The 20,001-nt window shown below is 47.7% G+C and overlaps 1 protein-coding gene across 1 annotated transcript in view; it reads left to right on the top strand.

Moving 5' to 3' along the window:
- The first annotated feature begins 9,050 nt into the window (after nucleotides 1–9,050).
- Nucleotides 9,051–20,001, top strand: part of ZNRF1 (zinc and ring finger 1) — a 235,969-nt gene continuing 225,018 nt past the window's right edge. Inside the window, exon 1 of the mRNA XM_029608873.1 lies at nucleotides 9,051–10,034. Within this exon, the coding sequence (XP_029464733.1) occupies nucleotides 9,623–10,034 (412 nt within the window). The 5' untranslated portion in view covers nucleotides 9,051–9,622. The remainder of the gene's footprint in view (nucleotides 10,035–20,001) is intronic.

Below are 20,001 nucleotides of genomic sequence, written 5' to 3'. Positions count from 1 at the left end.
AACTTGCGTCTTGCGTCTTGCTGCGAGTGCTGTCTGAAACGGAAGGTTCCGCAGGTTTTTCAATTGTCGCCACTTTGTTTCTTCTTTTATTTTGTGCACTATGCTAGGTAAGGAATCGGCTTGTTCATAAGCTGGGGTAGGTGGCAATGGCGGGTAAATTGGAACGTATGGCGGTGGCGCGGGATTTTCCGGTTCATCTACTAGTATGGGCTCCGCTGCGGGCGGCAGCGGTTTAACTTTTTTTTCTTGATTTGCAATATTCCCTTGTACTACAAATATGGCCGCCGCCGATGACGTATCTTCTTCCGTATTCAAGATGGCCGGCTTCTCCTTTCTCTTCCGGTTCGGGGACTTCCGGCTGTTCGTTTTCTGTATATGTACCACCATTACGAGGGCGGCTCCCTCCACTAACTTTTTTGCCCATGACGGTGGATTCAAAATGACTGCAATCCAGGTATCGATATACGGTCTATCTTCTGGACATCCTGGATTACCTTCTCTTGTTACTATATTCTGGACTCTAGTGGCCGTTTGGAAATCAAAAGTTCCTGTCGGGGGCCAATTAACACATAGACTCGGCCATTTATATGCACATCGTTGAACCATTCCTGGTTTTGTGCATGTATGCTTATCGAACACTTCGCTAAAGTGCTCCGTCATGGCTTTTAGTGGAGTAGAACCTCCCCCTCCCATCTTAGGATAGAAGCACAGACAAAGAAGGGAAGGGATAGCGGATAGGTAAGGGGTCCGTATCCGCCAGACACAAAAGGATCACACTCGCCTCGACTAGAACAGCAGTCGCCCAGCCTAGAACTGCGAGGCCATTCGCTCTCTTTCACACAACAAGAAACCTGTTCTCAACTTTTTCCAAATCGCAGGGTCTTCGGGTTGGGATTCCTACTAGCCACCGCGCGGGGTGTGATCAAAGCCCCCTCGATCCTTCTTGATAACGGATCGGCTTGTAATTTAGCTTTATCTTGTCTCTAATTCTTATTTCTTATCTTATCTTTTTTCCCCAAAATACTTGCCTGAAAAGTTCTTCCGATCGCCAAGAAAGCCTTCTTCCCGAATCACCAGCCCAGAGGTCTCAGGAGATTTTCTGTGGAATGGTCCCCGCAGAAACCTGATCGCTGAACTCAGCGGTGGCCACTCACCAGGTAAGTCTGGGGGATCGCTCCGCCACCAAACTACCAGACCAACTGGGGGGGCTAAAGTAGCGTCCCCGGTACCTCCTGGCTGGCTCGCCAAATGAAACCGTCTTAAAAAGTCAGAAAGGAGGCCCAGACAACTGATCCGTAAAGATAGACTTTTATTGCCAGCAAGATGCAGCTAAGAAAATGGCTTATTACAACTGCATGCCCCTCCCCTTGAGGAGCAGGCTCTTATACACTCTACAATTCTTATCTTTTACACATGCGTTCTGCGCAAGGATGAGCAAGCATATTCCAGCTAAGGACTTCAAGTAGGTGTAGCTTATAATCAGACTGTAGGTTTCGTCATTTAATTGACGTGATATGTTAGACATTTTATAGCATCTATCGTATTAATACAATACAAATTATTATAAAATGGTGGTGCGTTCCACTGGATGTCAGTACGTAACTACGTCACTACGTAATGCGTGCCGTTGCGTTTCAAATGTTAGTACATTCAATATGGCTGTGCATTTCAATGCGTATCACTGCTGGCAGTGTTAATCAGAGGTTTTCAGTTGTCTCGTTCAACGATCGTCCATAAAATTGAACTCCTTCAAGAAGGCCCGTAGGCCACACACACACAGAAGGCCTGTAGGCCAGATACACAATAGCAAGGCAAGGCAGGTCAGAAGGCCCGTAGGCCACACACACACAGAAGGCCCGTAGGCCAGATACACAAGCACGGAAGGCTAGAGCAGGGAGCCCAGGCGAGCTTGATGCCGCTGACTCTGGGCCCCGTTCTCCTTAGAGTGCATGCATACCGATTGCACTGAATTTAAAGGGCCAACGGTGGGAATCTAAGAGCCGCGCATCCTGATGACATCACTTCTGCTGCATTATAAAAGACTGCATTGGACGCCTCTCCAGTACCTTGGCAATAAGTTGACTTGCTAGAAGCAGTGCATTGGGTCAGTATGTTCCTGTTGCTGGCTCTGTGTCCCTGGTTCTTGTTCCTGTTACGGCTGTGGCTGCTGTGCTACCGCCTCACCACCAGGGGTCCCTCTAGTGCTGGCTTTCCTGACAGGCCCAGTCCATCTCCTATGTCCACTCTATGCTTAGGGTGTGCCCTTATAACCCTGCCTGACAGTTGCCTCGGTGCTTCGGCATCGAGCTCACCTGGGCTCCCTGCTCTAGCCTGCCTTGCGTGGCCTTCGGGCCTATCCTTGCCTTGCCTTGCGCGGCCTTCGGGCCTATCCTTGCCTTGCCTTGCCTTGCGTGGCCTTCGGGCCTATCCTTGCCTTGCCTTGCCTTGCGCGGCCTTCGGGCCTATCCTTGCCTTGCCTTGCCTTGCGTGGCCTTCGGGCCTATCCTTGCCTTGCCTTGCCTTGCGCGGCCTTCGGGCCTATCCTTGCCTTGCCTTGCCTTGCGTGGCCTTCGGGCCTTTCCTTTCCTTGCCTTGTGCGGCCTTTTGGCCTTCTTCCTTGATTTCCATACCTGGCCTACGGGCCTTCCGTGTGTGTGTGTGTGGCCTACGGGCCTTCTGACCTGCCTTGCCCCGCTATTGGTGTGTGGCCTACGGGCCTTCCGTGTGTGTGTGTGTGGCCTACGGGCCTTCTGACCTGCCTTGCCCCGCTATTGGTGTGTGGCCTACGGGCCTTCCGTGTGTGTGTGTGTGGCCTACGGGCCTTCTGACCTGCCTTGCCCCGCTATTGGTGTGTGGCCTACGGGCCTTCCGTGTGTGTGTGTGTGGCCTACGGGCCTTCTGACCTGCCTTGCCCCGCTATTGGTGTGTGGCCTACGGGCCTTCCGTGTGTGTGTGTGTGTGGCCTACGGGCCTTCTGACCTGCCCTGCCCTGCTTACTGTGCCCTGACCCAGCCTGGACCCAGACACTGCTGACTGCCGCCTGCCCTGACCTAGCCTGTACTTGACACTGCCACTTGCCGCCTGCCCTGACCCAGCCTGTACTAGACACTGCCACTTGCCGCCTGCCCTGACCCAGCCTGAACCCAGACTCTGTTTATTGCCGCCTGCCCTGACCCAGCCTGTACTAGACACTGATTCTTGCTGCCTGCCCTGACCCAGCCTGGTACCTGACTCTGTTTCGAGCTTCCTGTCTCTCTCCACCTGGAGCCACCCTGCTGGGTGGTGTGCACGACTCCTGTCCGGAGCCCAAGCGTAACAGTTCCTGTTTCCTGTGTTTACTGTTTGGTCTGTGTACTTCTGTTACTCGTCTTCCTTGCGGTTAGTCTTCAGTCTTGTTTCTTCTTTGAGGTCAGTCTCCAGCCTGGCCTTCATCTTCTGTGTTTCTGCTCCCGCCCGTGTTGCTCCTTGTTTTCCTGCCTTCTCTCTGCTCTGTGTGCTGTTCGGATGGATTTCTGGTTTGACCTCTGCCTGGACATCGACTTGATTGAACTCCGCTTGCTAATGACCTTCGCCTACTCCGACTCTGCTTGTATACACCAGCATTAGACCCTGGCCTGCAACTCTACTTGCTTGACGGATCATCTTTCCACCAATAGAGGCCTGCACCTAAGTCCAGCCGGCCCCGGCACCCAAGGGCTCAAGCTAAGGGGAACGTGGGCTGCTATTGGTGAAGTTCCAATTGGGCCTCTGCTTTAGCCAGTTCCGCCTGCCGACGGTGAGGACCTGCAGGACTCTTCCCTGTAGGTTGTGCCAACTCCGCCTCGGTCCAAAGGTCCACTCCCGCAACATGCTCCCCTCTCTCCCAACCTTCTCCCCAACATCCTCATTTTCTCTTCCCATCCTCTGCCCAGTATTCCCCACTCAACAGCATTCCCTTCTATCCTACCTACCCATCGTCCTCCTCTCTCTTTCCCCCCACCCGTCTCTACTCAGCAACTCCCACTCTCTCCATTGCCCCATGCCTAGTGGACTAGTGGTTAGAGCAGCAGGCTGAGAATCAGGGAAGCCAGGGTATAAATCTCGCTTCTCCCACTGCCACTCCTTGTGACTCTGAGCAAATCATTCAGCCCTCTATTGCTTCTGGTATAAGCTTAGATTGTAAACCCTTTGGGAAGGGACCTACCTATTGTACCAGAACTGGAACTTGCCTTGAGCAGGTGCTTGGAGTTAATAATTCAAATCTCCTCTCTCGCTCTCCCCCAGCCCCTGCCCAGCAGTATTCATCCTCTTCTTTCCTTACTCCCACTCTGGTGGCAACTCCGGCAAAAGTTGCGCTCCTCCTTCCCTTCCGCAGCAGGTTCAGTGTAGGCTGAGTTCCTCCATTTAGGAGCCAAAGTTTGAAAATAAATGGGGGTGATGAACTCAACACAAATTATATCGACCCCATAAAAAAAAAAACAAAACCCCAAAAAAACAGAATGCAGAGGGTTGTGAATGTGACTGACCAGCCTGTATTTAAATGCCCAGAGAGGAGCAGATAATATGAACAGGGGAAAGACTCAGGACCAAAACAAAAACTAGGAAAACACTCAAAGCTCCACCAGTCACTCTTCTCCCCAACCCCAGTCTCCTCCCTCCTGCTCCATTCTCCCCCAACAGCCGATCACTTCCCCCACCCTCCCTTATCACTCTCTCTCCTAATATCTCCCCTTCCTCCTCTTTCCATCTTTTCCTCCTCTCCTCCTTTCTCCCCTTGCATTCGTAATTCTCTAGTCCTAAAGAGACATACTTTGAATGTTATGCTTAGAGGGAAGGGGTTTACTACCCCTCTTCCAGCTCCACTCCCTACATCCCCTTAGCCTGCTCTGCTCCCCACTCTCCGGCAGGTCCTTCCTACCCATCCTTAGCCAGCAGCCCTCCTCTGCAAACTTAGTTCACTTTCCCTTCACTGATTCCTACTCCTCATCAGCAATTAGCTTTCCTTTCATTGGCAGCTCACCTTTCAATTTGTGATTCTCCCTCCTCCGCAGGCTTGGTTCACTTCCTTGCTCTACACTCCCCAAGTCCAGGCACTTTTTTTTTTCAGGAACTTTTCCTGCCTCCCCTCCCCCTGCAGCACTTCCCCCAGCTCTCACAGATTCCAGGTCAGAGCCAGCTCCATGCCTGCAGAGTCCACATAAGACGCTCCACCACCTGCATGTCCTGAGCCCTAGCAGATCAGCAGTCACTATCTCCCCAGCATAAAGTGCTTCCTGCCCTTCATTTGGCATCCTCAGTGGTAAATGCTGTATTACGGGATGTAACAGGGGAATGTTTAATTTATTTTTGTGAACAAGGGGAGTAGTGTTCACATCAGTTCAAGCCCTAACCACAGCCTCTCTCACTAATGAAGCTGTCAATTTTAAGAGAGATTTTGAGCCTATGATATTGCATGCCGCCACAACCTCCTTCCAGTAAAATATCTTAACTACCCGGATAACTGCAGGGCTGGAAGAAAAGAGCAGATACTACCTACTAGACATGTGAATCGTGTCCTCGATCGTCTTAACGATCGATTTCAGCTGGGAGGGGGAGGGAATCGTATTGTTGCTGTTTGGGTGTGTAAACTATCGTGAAAAATCGTTAAAATCGTGAGCCGGCACACTAAACCCCCCTAAACCCCACCCCGACCCTTTAAATTAAATCCCCCACCCTCCCGAACCCCCCCCCCAAATGCTTTAAATTACCTGGGGATCCGGCGGTGGTCCAGAACGGTGGCGGTCCGGAACGGCCCCCTCAATAGAATCGTGTTGTCTTCAGCCGGCGCCATTTTTCAAAATGGCCGCCGCAAAATGGCGGCGGCCATAGACAAAAACGATTCGACGGAGGAGGTCGTTCCGGACCCCGGCTGGACTTTTGGCAAGTCTTGTGGGGGTCAGGAGGCCCCCCCCAAGCTGGCCAAAAGTTTCCCTGGGAGTCCAGCGGGGTTCCGGGAGCGATTTCTTGCCGCAAATCGTTTTCGTACGGAAAATGGCGCCGGCAGGAGATCGAGTGCAGGAGGTCGTTCAGCGGCGGTCCGGAAACCCCCGCTGAACGACCTCCTGCAGTCGATCTCCTGCCGGCGCCATTTTCCGTACGAAAACGATTCGCGGCAAGAAATCGCTCCCGGAACCCCGCTGGACTCCCAGGAAACTTTTGGCCAGCTTGGGGGGGCCTCCTGACCCCCACAAGACTTGCCAAAAGTCCAGCGGGGGTCCGGAACAACCTCCTCCGTCGAATCGTTTTTGTCTATGGCCGCCGCCATTTTGCGGCGGCCATTTTGAAAAATGGCGCCGGCTGAAGACAACACGATTCTATTGAGGGGGCCGTTCCGGACTGCTGCCGTTCTGGACCACCGCCGGATCCCCAGGTAATTTAAAGCATTGGGGGGGGGGGGGGGTTCGGGAGGGTGGGGGATTTAATTTAAAGGGTCGGGGGTGGGTTTTAGGGGGTTTTAGTGTGCCGGTTTTCCTGCCCTCCCCCTTCCCCCGATTTACGATTTTTTAACGATAAATCGGGGGAATTGGTATTGTATCGTGGCCCTAACGATTTTTTGACGATTTAAAATATATCGGACGATATTTTAAATCGTCAAAAAACGATTCACATCCCTACTACCTACCCAACCTACGATCCTGCCTACACAGCACAGAAATCTTCACCATACTTTGAAAACAATTTTCCATTTATCCTGCTTGCACTTGGCTTTTCCTGTTTCTTCTCTGCCTCCTCATTCATTTTTCTTTTAAAGCTTATTTTTTTGTCTTCCTCATTTTTTTTATTATCATTTGTTATTTTTCTTCCATGTGCATATTTATTTCTAGCTCCCAGCTGGCTCTCCACAACTCATCATCTTGTCTCACCTCCTCCTGCTACCTCTATCTCTTTGCTCACTTCTTCTTGCCTCTTCCCTCCAGCGTGACCCCTCCCTTCTGACAGCCCTTCTCTTGGTTTACCTCCTCAATCAGGTCCTTCTCCTCTGCCCACCCAGCTCCTTTCCAAGTTCTCTTCACATCTACCTTCCTCTTAAGTTTCCTTCATCTAACCACTCATCTCAGCTACTCTTATTACAACTCATGTCCTTTCTCCCAACTTATACCCCTTTCTCTTCTCTCAGCTACTTTCCCAATCTCGGAGCTCAAGTTCCCTCTCTCGGCCCCTCTCACCCTCACAGCCTGTCTACTCCTCTCCCTCTCCCAGTTCCTTGCTTCCTCCTCTCCCAGGCAAAATTCTTTGTTTCACGTTTTTTCCCAGACCTTCATAGCAGTATTCTCTCTCTTAGCCAGAATCCCCTTTTACAACAAATCTTCCCATCTCCCGGCCTGCATTGCTTCCCCTCCTTACTCCATGACCCAGCAGTTGTCTCAGCCCCCTTTCCTTTTCCTAGTCCTTCTCTCAGCAGCCATCCCCATCTCCTATGCACCTCAGATCCGACCTACATTGCCATTGCTCTTTGCTATTGGTCAGATATTCCACAGCCAGCCAATAGGCTGCTCTATTTCAAAGCATGGTGGGGGGGGGGGGGGGGGCAGGCAATAACTAGAAGACAGAAGGGCCTGCCCTTTGCTGTAACCCACTGATCAGATATTCCACAGCCAGTGAATAGGCTGCAGTGGGGAGGGAGGATGGGAGCAGTGGCAAGAAAACAGAAGGACTTCCTGCCTGCCTTCCCTGCAGCCCAGAAGCATGGAGCTCTCAGCAACTAATCTACAGGCATGGAGGGGACAATATTGGGGGGCTCAAGCAACCACAGAGCTTGCACCTATGCTCCTCCACCTTCCTTCGGCAGGAGCTCCGGATAGCCTCCTTCTTTCTTTGGTGGCTTCAGCTCAAGATCAGGCTCTATTTCCACGTCCTCCTTCAGTGGTGGAAGCTCCAGGTTCCAGCAGAAGCCGAAGCTGCATTCCTTTTCTCTCCTTCTGCAGCCCTATGACAATTCCAACAGAACTTCTGCACCACATGTATCTAGCTCCTCTGCTTTGTAACTCAGGGCACTTCTACGTTGCCATACATGAGCTGAGCATCAGGCTGTTCATGATGCCATTTTAGTGGACATGGTAATGAGCTGACCCTCATCCTTGCATTGTGGCTCAGAGTGGCACCACTGCCCTAGAAGTTTACATCAGTGCCAAGTCTCCTGCATCTTATCACCTGCATTGTGAAATGTGCTGAGGTTTTCCATATTCAGCACATTAGATCAGTGCTTCTCAACTCAGTCCCCAGGGCACACCTAGCCTGTCAGATTTTCAGGATATCCAGAATGAATATACATGAAATAGACTGTCATGCACTGCTCTTATTATATGTAAATGTGGAACAAGATTTTTTGGCAAGTTCGGGTCTCCAGCCACTAGGTGGTAGACAAGGGTGTGCTAACAGAACCCTATCTGTTTTCACCTGTATAATACAGGTGGAGACCTTTGTTTTCAACTTTTATTTTATCTGGGAATTTCAGTTATAAGAAGAAAAAAATCGGTGGAAAAGCAATTTTTACATCGATTTTTTCTTTCGTTATAACATTGATATTCCCGGGAAAAGTAAAATAAAAACGAAACCAAATGTCCACTTTCTCTGTATTCTGTATTTGTGTAAAGCCGCATGTGCATGCCTGGAGCTCCTGAATAAATATATTATCAAACCTTTTGCCTCTTCCCCACAAACCAGCCTTGATGCACTTTGATACTTGTAAAACTGATTTCAAGTAAAAGAAATAGGACTATCAATCCCAGATCAGGGTGTAAATTCAAACAGGAGGGGGTCAAAAGTAGTTCTTCAGAAACTGGGGCACACAGCAACTCATCCCCCAAAGGTTTCTGTAGAGATCTCTGCTGAAGGACGCCCATCTTTCCTTCCTATCAGTCCCCTACTTAGCCTAATTAGACATAAGAACATGTCTGCGGCATCCAGGCACGGAAAACTGCACTAATAGGTGGGGGAAAAAACAGAAGAGAGAAGCAGCAGTAGCTTAAAAGCAGCACTAGGAAAAGACACACGTGCGATGCCGCTCCTCGCCGGCACCCACACGGTTAATTCCCGGGGTAGGCGCAAGGAGATACGCCGCGCATGCGCAGCATTGACTTCTATTGTCTTGCTTAGCAGTGACTGAAGTGAGAGGCAAAAGGCATCAGCCGCGGCGGAAACAGGGAGCCAAGAGGTGGTGGTAGGAGCCGCGTCAGGGCGCGGGTTGTGCCATGCATTGGCCTTCCTGAGCGGGCCCGAATCGTCTCTCGCTGCTGCTGTCTCCGGGGGCCGCCCCCCTGACTCCATGCACTGACTCTTAGATGCCGTACAGCAGCACGCTGCCTTTCCCCGCGCTCCCGTCTCGGGGCAGCCCCTGGGCTCTGCGTTTGGAAATCGTGGGGAGGATGAGAAAAATGCGTTTTCTTTTAATCATTTTTAATTCCTAGTTTTTCCTGCGATTCCCTTTCCCCCTCCTCCTCCCCCCTCCTTTTATACAGGCCGGGTTTGGTTGCTTACCCTCCCTCCCTCCCCCCACAGCCCCTCTCCCCAGATCTGCCCCACTTGGCTTGTGGGTTTTTATTTTTAGATCTTCTCGATCAGTTGTTGCTGTCTGCTCAGGTTTATTTATTTAATTTTTTTTTCAATGGGTGGCAAGCAGAGCACGGCGGGGCGCTCGCGGGGGCCCTTCTCCGGCGTCTCCAGCGATGACAGCTCTGTGCCGCCGCCCCCCCATCACTTCGGCCACTACCGGGCCGGGGCGGCCATGGGGCTGCGCAGCCGCTCCGTCAGCTCGGTGGCGGGCATGGGCATCGACCCCACGGCGGGCGGGGTCCCCTTTGGGCTCTACCCGGCCAGAGGGGCGAGCGACGCGGAGCCGGGAGGAGGAGTAGGATCGAGCCCGCACGGAGCCGGGTACCCGGAGAGCGGCGGTGGAGGAGGAGGCGGTGGCGGCGGCGGCCCCCGCAGGGACGGCGTGCTCTACCTGGGATCCCGGGCTTCGCTGGCCGACGCCTTGCCGCTGCACATCACGCCGAGGTGGTTCAGCTCGCACAGCGGTGAGTCCCCGGTGCTGCGCGCTCTCTTGGAGCCTCTGGGGAGGGGGGTCCTAGGGAGTTCCCGGTGGCCTGACAATGATTGACGCTTTATTTCAATTGAACAGAGGACACCGTCGCCCTCGTCCTGATTTTGTGTGATTTCCCACCCTCAGTTAAATGTTCATCGACTGCCGATTAGTGGGGGAGGGGGAATTGTACCGATCATGTGCCTTCCTGATGATAAACAGCAGTGGGAGCGCATTTAGGACAAAGCTCTGCTGCTGTAGGCAAGGATGCCCTCCCAGTGCTGTCAGCAGGCAGATCCTCCTGCTTAACTTAAACTAAGCATCGTGCTTTCACCTCGGCGGTAACAGCAGTAGCATTGGTGCTCATTTGAACTTGATGTTGCGTGCCACGAACTTGTGTTAAGGAAGATGTTTAGCAGCATTGGGTGGAAAGGATCTTCAGTCTTCCATGTTCTCCAGAGCTGTAGTTTATTGTCCTAGTAATAAACTCTCTTTATAATGGGTGAGCTAGCTGTCACAATAGATGTAGAAAAGAGAATTTGTTACAACAGCCTGGCAAGATTTATTTTTGGGGTGGAAGGGGGTGATATTGCTGATAGTTTATAAATACTTGTTGTAATAAATGTGATTTTATCTTTCTTTTCTGACAAGTTGTTTCCCCTTTTTGGAAGGTGACAGTGCAATTAAGGAAATTGTGTAAGCTTATAAAGATGGAAAAAAAAAACATTTTATGTAATTCTAAATCAGAGTTGCAGAGCTACGATACAGGGTACTCCAGTCTCCCTCTAAACAGAGCTGCAGGAGTAATGTGGACAACAGGGCTGACCTTAGATGGGATGGGGCTACCATGGTGAAGTGGGGGACTAGGTCAGTTTCAACCCCCCTCCCCTCCAGTCCACTTCGGTGGAGAGGGGACAGCAGTGTAGTCTCCTCACCCATTTCAATAGGGCAGCTCCTGGAGATGAGGGTCTTCCATCCTAAGCTGTAAACACAAGGGAGACTTTCAGAGACGTTTTGCTACATATTTTTTCCAATGGATCATGGCTCACAGCTTCTTGTTTTGGCATTGTATGTGCTTCACAATGATGTTTGATCCATAGAGCACTGGGATGGGTTCTGTGCAATTTTCTGAAGTACCTTGGTTACAGAGGGTTAAAAGGGGATCTGGGAATGAAGTGACTTGATATTTAAGAGATCTCCTTAGGGCTATGGTGGTTTGAACTCTGGATTTAGTTGATTGTGCTACCGACTCTCTGCCTTAGTTATTGGGCCTGGTACTAGTTTGAAACTCAAGCTAGTACCTGTGGTTTCCCTGGAATAATTATCAAACATGGGCTAGTATGTTGATGTCATGCTTGATAATCTCCCATTTCATAGGTATACTGGAAAAATATCACACGGGCTTAAGATAATATCATGGGTCCTATATCTTATACAGTTCTTGCTTTATTTTCTACTGTGGGCTGCTGGCACCTGGAGTGGTAGTGTGTGGTTTTTTTTTTTTTCTTGTTTTCTGTATGGTACGGCACTGCAAGCCAGGAGTATTGGGTGGTTTTTACAGATATGTGATAAATAACTTATATGCAAAGTCTAAGGCACTATGGGTCATATCTTTGTGCCCCTGTTGGCTTATTGTTTAGTATGGTGTACACTGCCTTGGGTGATATTCTTTAAAAAAAAAAAAAAAAAAGCATATAATCAATTGTACTAAATTGCAGTGAGGTTTCTTGTTTGAAGGAAGGGGGTGCATCAGCTCTATGGCAGCTCCTTTGCCCTTCTCATGGCTGATCAGTTCCTAATGTGTTCCTGACTTCATCCCTTACATGTAATTGTAAAATTAGATTTTAACTTTATTGCCAGTAATGAAGCTTCACGAAAGCCCCTCATTCCCAAGAAGAAATGAACTGGATGGGGAAGCCCCTCTGTACAGCTCTCTCATTGTTGCACAACTGATGACATCACACTGTGCATGCCGTGAATGACAATTGGGGACATCAGCTGTGCAGTGTTTTCCTTTTTGGTGGATAGGGGTAATGGGCATTGGTGAAAGTGGTTTATTAATATTCACAATGCAAATAATAGTATCTTGAGCATAAGTGGGTGAAAAAGAGTTTAAATTTAAGCAACTATTTCTTTGGAGGTGGCATAGGTAAGCTTCAGGGCAATGTGAAAGCATAAACATAAATGAGGAGGATGCTGAGGAACTCGGGCACCTGGTAAGGGATAGGATCCATAGAGGATGCGTGACTGCCGCCATAAAGAGGATTATTTATGTACTGTGCTTGACCGTGGATCAGTTTGAAAATAGGTGGCCTAGGTGCTTGTACCTGGCCATGGCAACCTAGGAATCATAAAGCAGCCATAACCTACGCGGAGAGAAGTGACCTGGGCTGCGGGAGGCTCAGTTCTGGTGGCTGTTTCCTGCCCACTTCTGTGGTGATAGCCACTGCGCGAACCGTGACCCACGGTGCAGGCCGAGAAATTCCCTGCTGCCTGAAGCAGTTTTTAGGAAGACTTCCCCTGTTTTCCCCATCTCTTGCGCTCTCTTCAGCATGCATTCATTAGATTGTTTCAGGAACTTCCATTTACAGGAAGCCATGAAAAAAAAAAACCAACCCCCTTTGTTTCCATAGAAACTGAGACAAGAACTGGAATTTCATAAAGAGGAAGAAGTAGGTTACTAAAATATTTAACTGAATCAGCTGCTTCCCCTTAGTTTCTCTCCAGAGCAAAGGGAAAAGAGACTGGGATAAGACGGGGGGGTCCTTAGATGCTCTGCTGTAAGCCCTTCTGCCCCCGTCCATCCCCCCACCTTGCTGTCTCTCTGGAGCGCAGATAATTCTGGCTTGGCTTGGTGGGGGGTGGGGAGATAGCAGGGTGGAGGCTGGATCAGTTCCACCTCTTAACAATGACTTTCCAGAGCTGAGGTTAGCAGCAGAAACTTTCCTCTCGTGGCCCTTCTAAATGTGTCCAGTTTCTCTCGGTGAACCAGTGGAAGTTCAGACTTGTGCCTCGGAAAGTAAAAGTAAGATTGCCCTTCTTGGCAGTTAGCAGCTTGGAAGCTCTTTGACGGTGTTGGTGCTTTTGAACTACTGAATAAAAGGGGCAAGGTTGCAGACTGCGGTAGACTGCAGCATTTGTAGCTGAGCTTTTTTTTTTTTTAATATGAGGTAATTCAACTCAGAATGAGAGTAAGCATGTGCATCTACCAGCAAGTTTATTTTGTTTCCTGTTTTCGATATCCCCCTGAAGTAATAAGTAGGCACTGACCAGTGAAGAGATGGGAGTATGGGCCTGTGTTCCACAATCCAGAGATCGGTGGAAAGTGTGCTAAATAGTGCTGAAACTGTAACAGGTTAAAAGGGAGAACTGCGGGCACCCCCCCACCCCCAGGCCTTGATCCACAGCTTTCTCCTTCACTGTTTCTCATCTCCGAGGCCCGACCATTCTCCGGTGCCTGCTGTTGCTACCGCCTGTTCCCAGCTCCACTGCTCTTGAAAGCGGTTGTTACCTGCTCCAGGTGCTCTTGCCAGCAGTGAGCAAGCTTCTCTGGCCCATGAAGTCTTCCTCTTGTCGAGGACTATGACCAGGTGTATGCTTTTTTTTTTTAAATTTATTTTTTAAAAATTTTTAATGTATTCTCTTCTAGAATTTTTTGAGCATTTTTTTCATTTTACTTGATATTTACCTTCCTTGTATAGCACTTCTCTTTTCTCTGCTTTTTTTCCTTGTTTCCCCACTCTTCTTCTCTGCTCTCTCTCAATTTTCCTTTCTCTGCTGTTTTCTCTCCCTTTTTGCTTTCTATCTCTCTCCCCCCATCTCTCAGATCTCATGGCTCCCCTATGTCTTTGTCTCTCTTCTGTCCCTCCTGCTGGGTCCCTGTTCTTTTCTATATTCAGTCTCTCGCTTTCCGCTGTGTGTGTGCAGAGCCAAGCAGTTTGCAGACAGTTTGAAAAGAGGAACCAAGACAGGGCAGGCTTTTCATACATAGAGCATGACGGCAGGTAAAGAACGTTAGCTTTAATTAGGGCTTCTGCTTTTCAGTTAAAGCCAATGAAATCTTGATAAAACACCCCTGATGGAGAAATACAATTTAGGTTCTAACAGAAGAAACGCCTCTTCTTCCCCCCCCCCCCCCCCCCCCAAATTAGGCCTATCTGCTGAACTCCAATGACAGCAGCAGCCAGTGTCATCCGAGCAGGCCAGCGAGGAGACCAAGCCCTGCTGGTGGCCGGGGAGGTGCTATGGGGAGTCCAAGCCCAGCCAGAGAAGAGGCTCTCTGGGAAAATGACGAAGTGAAGATGGGGCACGCAGTGGGGAGCAACCGACCTAACCTCACTCCTGTAGCTCCACACTGGCCACCATCCCACCGCCAATGCGCCGCCCCCCCCCAGTCACATGTACACCCGCTCGCCACTCACTCTTCCTAATCTACTGCCAGCTTCTGCTCCAGCAGCCGCATACATCTGGCAGCCCCTGCCACACACACTCATCCCGTAATACAGTATTGTGAAGTTGCATTTGGCAATTTTAACTTGGACATATATGCATTATTAAATTGACGTCACCTAAAAATGCGCTAAAAATTAATTTGCACAGTGAAAGCAAACACCTGTTTTTAGTATCCCCTAAATACACCTACTTGCCTGAAAGGTAAGCACTTAAATTTTAAACTTATAAACACCTAGGATCAGAAGCCTTACATGTAATGCAGTATACTATAAAATACCTGCTTTACATAAGACTAAAATGAGTCTAGTTTAGTATGTCCTTGGGTCAGCTTAGCCAAAGATAGAATGAAATGCGTCTTGCACGCAATATCTTTAACACTACTCAGTGATAATATCCGTAGGCAAGAAACTGTACTAGAAAAAGCCCTCCCCCTTTTTTTTTTGTTTTGTTTGGTTCTTTCTAACCTACAAGCCATGAGCAAAGGAGCATTAAGATTTCTTGAAATGTTCATAATGACTGTTCTAGGAATGTATCGATCCAGGCGATCTGACAAATATGATGGACCGGTTTTTGAAAACCATAGGGATGTTCTTATGGCCTTCCACATTTTCAAAACACAGCCTTTCTGCAGTGTGGCTCAGGCATACACTAAGGAAGTAGATGAGCAAAAAGCAGGATGGAAACAATTTAAAAATGGGGACGCTGTCAAGCGAAAAAGACAACTGCCAGATGACAATATGTGACTCCCATATTCTTTCAAACTATAGGTAATATTACTGTTAGCACCATGATGGTCAGAAGGCTTGCAAAGAAAAAAAAAAGTAGACATTCACACTTTTTAAAGACCTAGGCATGTGTTCTAAACAGATTTTATCCATCAAAAATTGTTCTGTCTTGTATTTTGACTTGTGACAACATGGTACCCTTATATCTCCTCGAATCTCTCTTCTCATTTGTACATAACATGACTAGACCCTTGTGTATATATGAATCTCTTGTATATAGTGTTTACCTATTAATGCGTTTCAAGTTACCCCCCCCCCCCCCCCGTTCCATTCACCTCTGTTTTTATGTACTTTCCATGTTCTGTTACATGTAAACCGATTATGATTTTCGACAAATACCGGTATATAAAAATGTTTAAATGTGGAATTAGCAAAGTTAAATCCAAAAGTGGTGGTAGCTGTACATTTTCGGAATTTCTTCTCAATGTAAGGCTTTCAGTGGAGAAGAGACACTAAGACCGGCCCTTTTTTTTTTTTTTTTTTTGAGCCTTAACAATCAAGTGTTGTATTTTCCATGCGGTGGTGCGTTCATTTCCCTTTAGAAAATACCCTTTGCTAGTATGGTTATCTACCAATTGTGAAAAAGTAGCACAAGCTATATACTTTAGTGAGCATGAAAAGAGCATAGAATATACAGCTTGCTACTACTAGTGGAAAGAATGAAAGCCGTTGCTGTGAGGTGGACATAGAGTAGACGGGTTCAAACAGAAGCAAAAAGACAGGATGTTACCTTGTCTTGCTTCAAGAGTGTTAGTGTTCCAAAGAGGAGATGATCCAATTAAGTGACCCACAGAATAGCAACATTCTTGAATTGGTCACAGGCAAAGCTGTCTTAATGAGCTTTTATCCAAAATCTAACCAGGCTCAACAATACAAGGACAAGCTCATTGTTTTATCAGGGGAGAGTTGGAATGAGTTCATTGAATTGTGTGGTAAATGTGTGCAGAAAGTCATTCTTGCAGAGTGAGAGAAGGCCATTTTTTTGGTTGTATGCGGCAACTTTTTGTGTTTTTCAGAGTTAGCTCTATGAGATGGGAAAAGAAGAGACTGCTCACAGCACTCTAAGCATCAGTACATGCACTCAGCATCTATCTGTTCACTCACAAAGCATCTTCAGGTATTCTGGAAACACTGGAATGTGTTCTTATGTCAAACTATATAGGAAGCTCAATCATAACCAGAAGTGCTGAAAAGCTACTTCAGCTCATTTTCATGCCTGTTTGTTGGCTAGATTCTTCTACAAGGTTCTTTCAAATACTGATGGCAAACAAGGTCTTACAAGCCAGAGTGATCTCTCTCTCTCTCTCCTTTTGAAGTAAAATACTAGAGATGATTGGCCCAAAATCCTAAAGGAAGGATGTCTTGTGGCCGAAGGCATGGGGATTTTGCAATAATTGCAAAAAGGAGGCAAGAAGCAGAAAAGATTTGATGATTACCTATATGAGGAATCATGTTCTACCATCTCTGGAAATGATCCAGAATATTTTAGATATGTCCAAAGCTGCATTGGAAAACGCTATCTGTAGATTAGAGTGCAAATTCAGAGCAACCAATAACACTTGTTCTACATTCTGTTCAGTCCTAAGATGTGTGACTCTTAAATTTGGGGAATTTGAAGAAGCTTCCAGTGTCTGTTTTAAAGTATCTTACAGATCTTTGAGAGCTTTCTTTGTGAAATGTTACAGTGGAAAAAATGCTTCATGTGTATTTTGGAGAAGAGTAAGAATTATCCCCATTTAACTTAGTCTTTGAGATTCTCTCCCCCCCCCCCTCAAAAAATATCTGTAGTTAATTTATAGGGATGTATGTATAACCCTATGAATGAGTTGCACCTTGCCTGTAATTGTAGCAGAAGCTGTTTCAAATATTGCAGGCGTTCTACTATGGGAAAAGGACTATTCAACCACCTTGCTGGGTTTTTTTTTTTGTCTGTCGAATGTGAATTTGCAAGAGAAACCTTTTAAGAGAGAGTTCATGCCTTTGCACTGAAGGCCAGAAAAATGAAGCTTTAAAGGGAATTGGTGTATCTATAAAATATTTGCAGCCATGTTAGTCCATTAGAACAAAAGAAAATCAAAAACTTTGACTGTATAAAACTGTTAAGAACCAACAACAAACCGTTTTTATAAAATAGTGTAGGAAGTAATTTTGGAATTGAAATAGAAATGCTTCTTTCATGATATTTTGTCTGTAGGATGGTGTGCGAAGGGGGCCTGCTCTACAAGAGTGCTGGGCCCTGGGTAACACAGACATTCTGCTTTTCAGCTGATAGGGATAATTTGGAATCGTTTTAGCTCAGGTGATTCTTTACCATATATGGCAACATGGACTACTTTTGCTTTTATTGGAACTCTCTCTTGGGATGCCCTGTCTCCCCTGTTTCATTAGTATCTTTTGAAGCTACCTTCCTCTAAACCATGCACTGCTGAGTGACTGTCGGCTTTCCCATTGTTCTAGATTAAAAGCTGCTCTATCTCCTTTTTTTTTTAAAGATAAGTGCCAGCAGCCTGGCTCTATCCTGATTTAAGGTGGCCCCTGTCCTTTTGGAAAATACTTCCCTCCCCTATCCCCAAAAGGTTGCCCAGTTCCTACAAAACTGAATTCCTCTTCCCTGCACCATCGTCTCATCCACACATTGAGACACCAGTGCACTGCTTGCCTCTGGGGACCTGCATGTGGAACAGGGAGCATTTCAGAGAATAAGGGGTAAAGCTAACGCGTTGAAACGCGCATCCAAATGCCGGTTAACAGTGCACTCCACCGGAGCACACTGTACTGTATTGGCCTGATTGTCAGTGCTACCAGATCCTGCAGATCCTGGATTTCAGCTTTCTACCTAAAAGCCTAAACTTGGCTTCCAGAATCTCCCTCCCACATTGTCCTATGTCATTGCCCATGTACCACGACAGCTTGCTCCTCTCCAGCACTGTCTTAAATCCTGTCTAGGTGGCGCGTGAGGTCCGCCACCTTTGCACCAGGCAGTCAAGTTACCAAGCACTCCTCAACTCCACCACTAGTCACCCAGCTATCTACATTCCTAACAATCTTATCAACTATGACAGCTGACCTAATCCTTTCCTCCTGGGCACTAGTCCTGGGAGACTCATCCTCTGTGTGAGAGGATAATGCATCACCTGGAGAGCAGGTCCTTGCTGCAGTATCACTTCTGCTACACCAGGGTGATGCTCTTCAATAGGTGACCTTCCTTCAAGCCAGCACAGAGGCTGCCAGACTGGAGTTGGGACTTGGTTATACCTCTGCCTCAGCTCCTTCAGATCTGCCACTCTAGCCTTCAGAAATCACTCATTCTCTGAGAGCCAGGAGCTCCTTGCACCTGGTGCGCACATACAACCTCTCAGCAAATGGTAAAACAAATCATGACACACCCGCTACAAAAGACTGGAAGGCCCCCATTTTTCTGCTGGACTACAGCCTTCATCTTAATATTGAGTTCCTAGTTAAGTTTAGGTTGCTAAGGGAATAAGGATGAATAAATTGGTCCTTTAAATTTATGTGGTGTACTTGTTAATCTGGTAATGACCAGCAAGGTGATAACTAAAGTATTGATAAGTGCTGGGACAATCCCTGTGTTTTAGATCAGGGGTTCCCAACCTTTCAGGGAACACGGACTTCTTTTCAGCCTCAAATTTTTGCCAACTCCTACCTTTTACTTTAATTTTTGCATGACATTAAAAAAAAAATAAATCATATGCACTCCAGAATCCTCCATAATGTATAACATTTAATATTAATGCTTACTGACATTTCAAAATTGCCTTCATAAATGAAGATTGAGGCCAACAGTGGCCTTCACCTCCCATTCCAGCTGCAAGGGGGAAAAAAGAAAGCAAGTTCAAAAAAAGTTCCAGGTTAGCAACTCAATATGACCTGGCAGAAAAGCAGCTCTGGTACCTGCAGGCCCGCAATCTAATTTGCAAAGGGAAAAACCTGTCTGTGGAATTTCCTTTTGAAAGCGTGGGCCTGCAGGGAAAGCCAGTACTTTTTGTAGCGGTCTACTTTGCATCTTGCTTCGAAATACGTGAGTGAAAAGTGTACATTTCAGACTGAAATTCCTGCACGCACTTTCCCTCCACATGTTCCTCTTCCCACCGCAGGTAAGTCTGCATGCTGTTTACAGCGCCGATGCTTTTACCCTCTGTGGTGGGGAATAGCAATTTTCAAAGGGCCTCTTTTTTTAGCTGGGTAAATAGGTGTTTACTTCCATAAAGTTTTGAAACCTACCTGCCTTGAAAATTGCCCTCCTCTCAGCCTGCTTCTCTTAAGCTTTTATTTTCTTCTGTGATTCTTACAAACACATGCAGAAAATGATGATGATCACAACATAGTGTAGGTTTTAGAAAAAGCAAAATAGCCTTTTTTTTTTTTTTTTTCTGTCATTCTACTTGCTTTGTTAGTGCAGCTCTCCTCCCTTCCCCACATCCTCACAGTGCAGCAGTGGGGTTTGACTCTTCAGGACTGCAGTGGGTCTCTTTCCTACCTCTGCTAGGCATGCGTCAGAGTGGTTTGAGGCTCCTGCTGGGTAAAGTGGCCCTTCCTTGTCCCATTGCCTCCTGCCTTCAGCAGTGTAGGGTGAGGTTTCAGCAATAGGCCCCGCTCTCAGACGCACACAAAGTTTGGGGTAGAGGTGAAGTAGCAGGGTAATTGTTTAGAGTTCATGTCCTAAAATGTCCCAAAGCAATATTCCCCCGATCCTCTTCAGCCAGC

This window comes from Rhinatrema bivittatum, chromosome 7 (assembly GCF_901001135.1).
Source record: "Rhinatrema bivittatum chromosome 7, aRhiBiv1.1, whole genome shotgun sequence".
Taxonomy (NCBI): Eukaryota; Metazoa; Chordata; class Amphibia; order Gymnophiona; family Rhinatrematidae; genus Rhinatrema; species Rhinatrema bivittatum.
This window is presented reverse-complemented; position numbering and strand designations above follow the sequence as displayed.